The sequence below is a fragment of the Salvelinus sp. IW2-2015 genome, unplaced genomic scaffold, assembly GCF_002910315.2.
Source record: "Salvelinus sp. IW2-2015 unplaced genomic scaffold, ASM291031v2 Un_scaffold13835, whole genome shotgun sequence".
NCBI classification, from domain to species: Eukaryota; Metazoa; Chordata; class Actinopteri; order Salmoniformes; family Salmonidae; genus Salvelinus; species Salvelinus sp. IW2-2015.
Genome location: NW_019955090.1, coordinates 1 through 1,514, shown reverse-complemented (window position 1 = coordinate 1,514; position 1,514 = coordinate 1). Strand labels below are relative to the sequence as shown.

At 47.0% G+C, this 1,514-nt stretch overlaps 1 protein-coding gene across 1 annotated transcript; it reads left to right on the top strand.

Moving 5' to 3' along the window:
* Window positions 1-6: 6 nt before the first annotated feature.
* Window positions 7-1,501, top strand: LOC139027394 (DNA replication factor Cdt1-like; the record flags this gene model as incomplete). The annotated part of the gene is made up of 3 exons (XM_070442503.1): window positions 7-103; window positions 1,053-1,196; window positions 1,281-1,501. Coding segments are annotated over exons 1-3 (380 nt in total), but the record flags the coding sequence as incomplete, so codon positions are not given.
* Window positions 1,502-1,514: the final 13 nt, after the last annotated feature.

Below are 1,514 nucleotides of genomic sequence, written 5' to 3'. Positions count from 1 at the left end.
CAATGTCCTGCCCGGTGAGCTGCCCCAGCCCCCACAGGGAGCTGAGAAGCTAACCACTGCCCAGGAGGTTCTGGACAAGGCCCGCTCCATGATGAACCCTAAGGTACTTACTGACTGGTCTGTCCTGCATTCTCCTCCACACATCCAACCCTTACACACACAACGCTGCTGTTTTGTCTACATAACATCAACTGTGACCAACACTAATCTAATCAAATTTTATTAGTCACGTGCTGAATACAACCATGAAATGCTTTCTTACGAGCCCCTAACCAACAGTGCAGTTAAAAATTAAATTAAAAATACGGATAAGAGAAAAGTAACAAGTAATTAACGAGCAACAGTAAAAAAAAAAAATATATATATATATATATATGTATATATAGGGGAGGTGCCAGTACAGAGTCAATGTGCGGGGGGGCACCGGTTAGTTGAGGTAGTATGTACATGTAGGTAGAGCTATTAAAGTGACTATGCATAGATGACAGAGACTGGCAGTGGTGTGGAGGGGGAACAATGCAAATAGTCTGGGTAGCCATTTGATTAGATGTTCAAAAGTCCAATGGTTTGGGGGTAGAAGCTGTTTAGAAGCCTCTTGGACCTAGACATGGCGCTCCGGTACCGCTTGCTGTGCAGTAGCGGAGAGGACAGTCTGACTAGGGTGGCTGGAGTCTTTGACAATATTTAGGGCCTTTCACTGACACCGCCTGGTATAGAGGTCCTGGATGGCAGGAAGCGTGGCCCCAGTGATGTACTGGGCCGTTCACACTACCCTCTGTAGTGCCTTGCGGTCGGAGGCCGAGCAGTTGTTGCTATCCACTTTATATTTGTAAAACGTCATACTGGAATGGCATATTCATCACTTATATGGTATATCCTATTGTGTACTCCTACTTTATTATATTGCACTGTTGCGGGAGCTTGCAAGTAAGCATTTCGCTGCATGTTTTATACTTTCTGCGTACGTGCTGAATAAACCTTGATTTGATTGGGCTTTAGTTTAAAGGGCATTCAATTGCATTGTTTGGTATTAACCATTTTGCTGTTTGCAGATGGAGAAAGCGCTGGCCAACATGGCTCTGAAGACTGCAGAGATGGTCTGTGTAAAAGAGCAAGAGCCTGTTCCACAAACTCCTGTGGCTCCTGCTGAAACTCACAGTGCCCTCAAAGGGGTGTCTCAGTCCCTGCTGGAGAGGGTAGGTCACCCTGCTGTTTCACAAGTGATAAAATGTGTTTACGTAGTGCAGTGAGGACTGGGACTGACACCTCTTTTGTTATAGATCCGAGCAAAGGAGGCTCAGAAGCTCCAAGCTGCCATGACCCGGAACCCTCAGCAGGAGGAGCGCCTTGTGATGATGTCACGGCTGGGAGAGCTGGCTCGGATCCTGCGTAACGTCTTTGTGGCAGAGAAGAAACCAGCACTGATCATGGAGGTGGCCTGTAACCGGGTGGTCTCTAGTTACCGCTCTGCCATGAGCACAGGTGAGTCATCTGAAGAAATGCCTGATATGAAA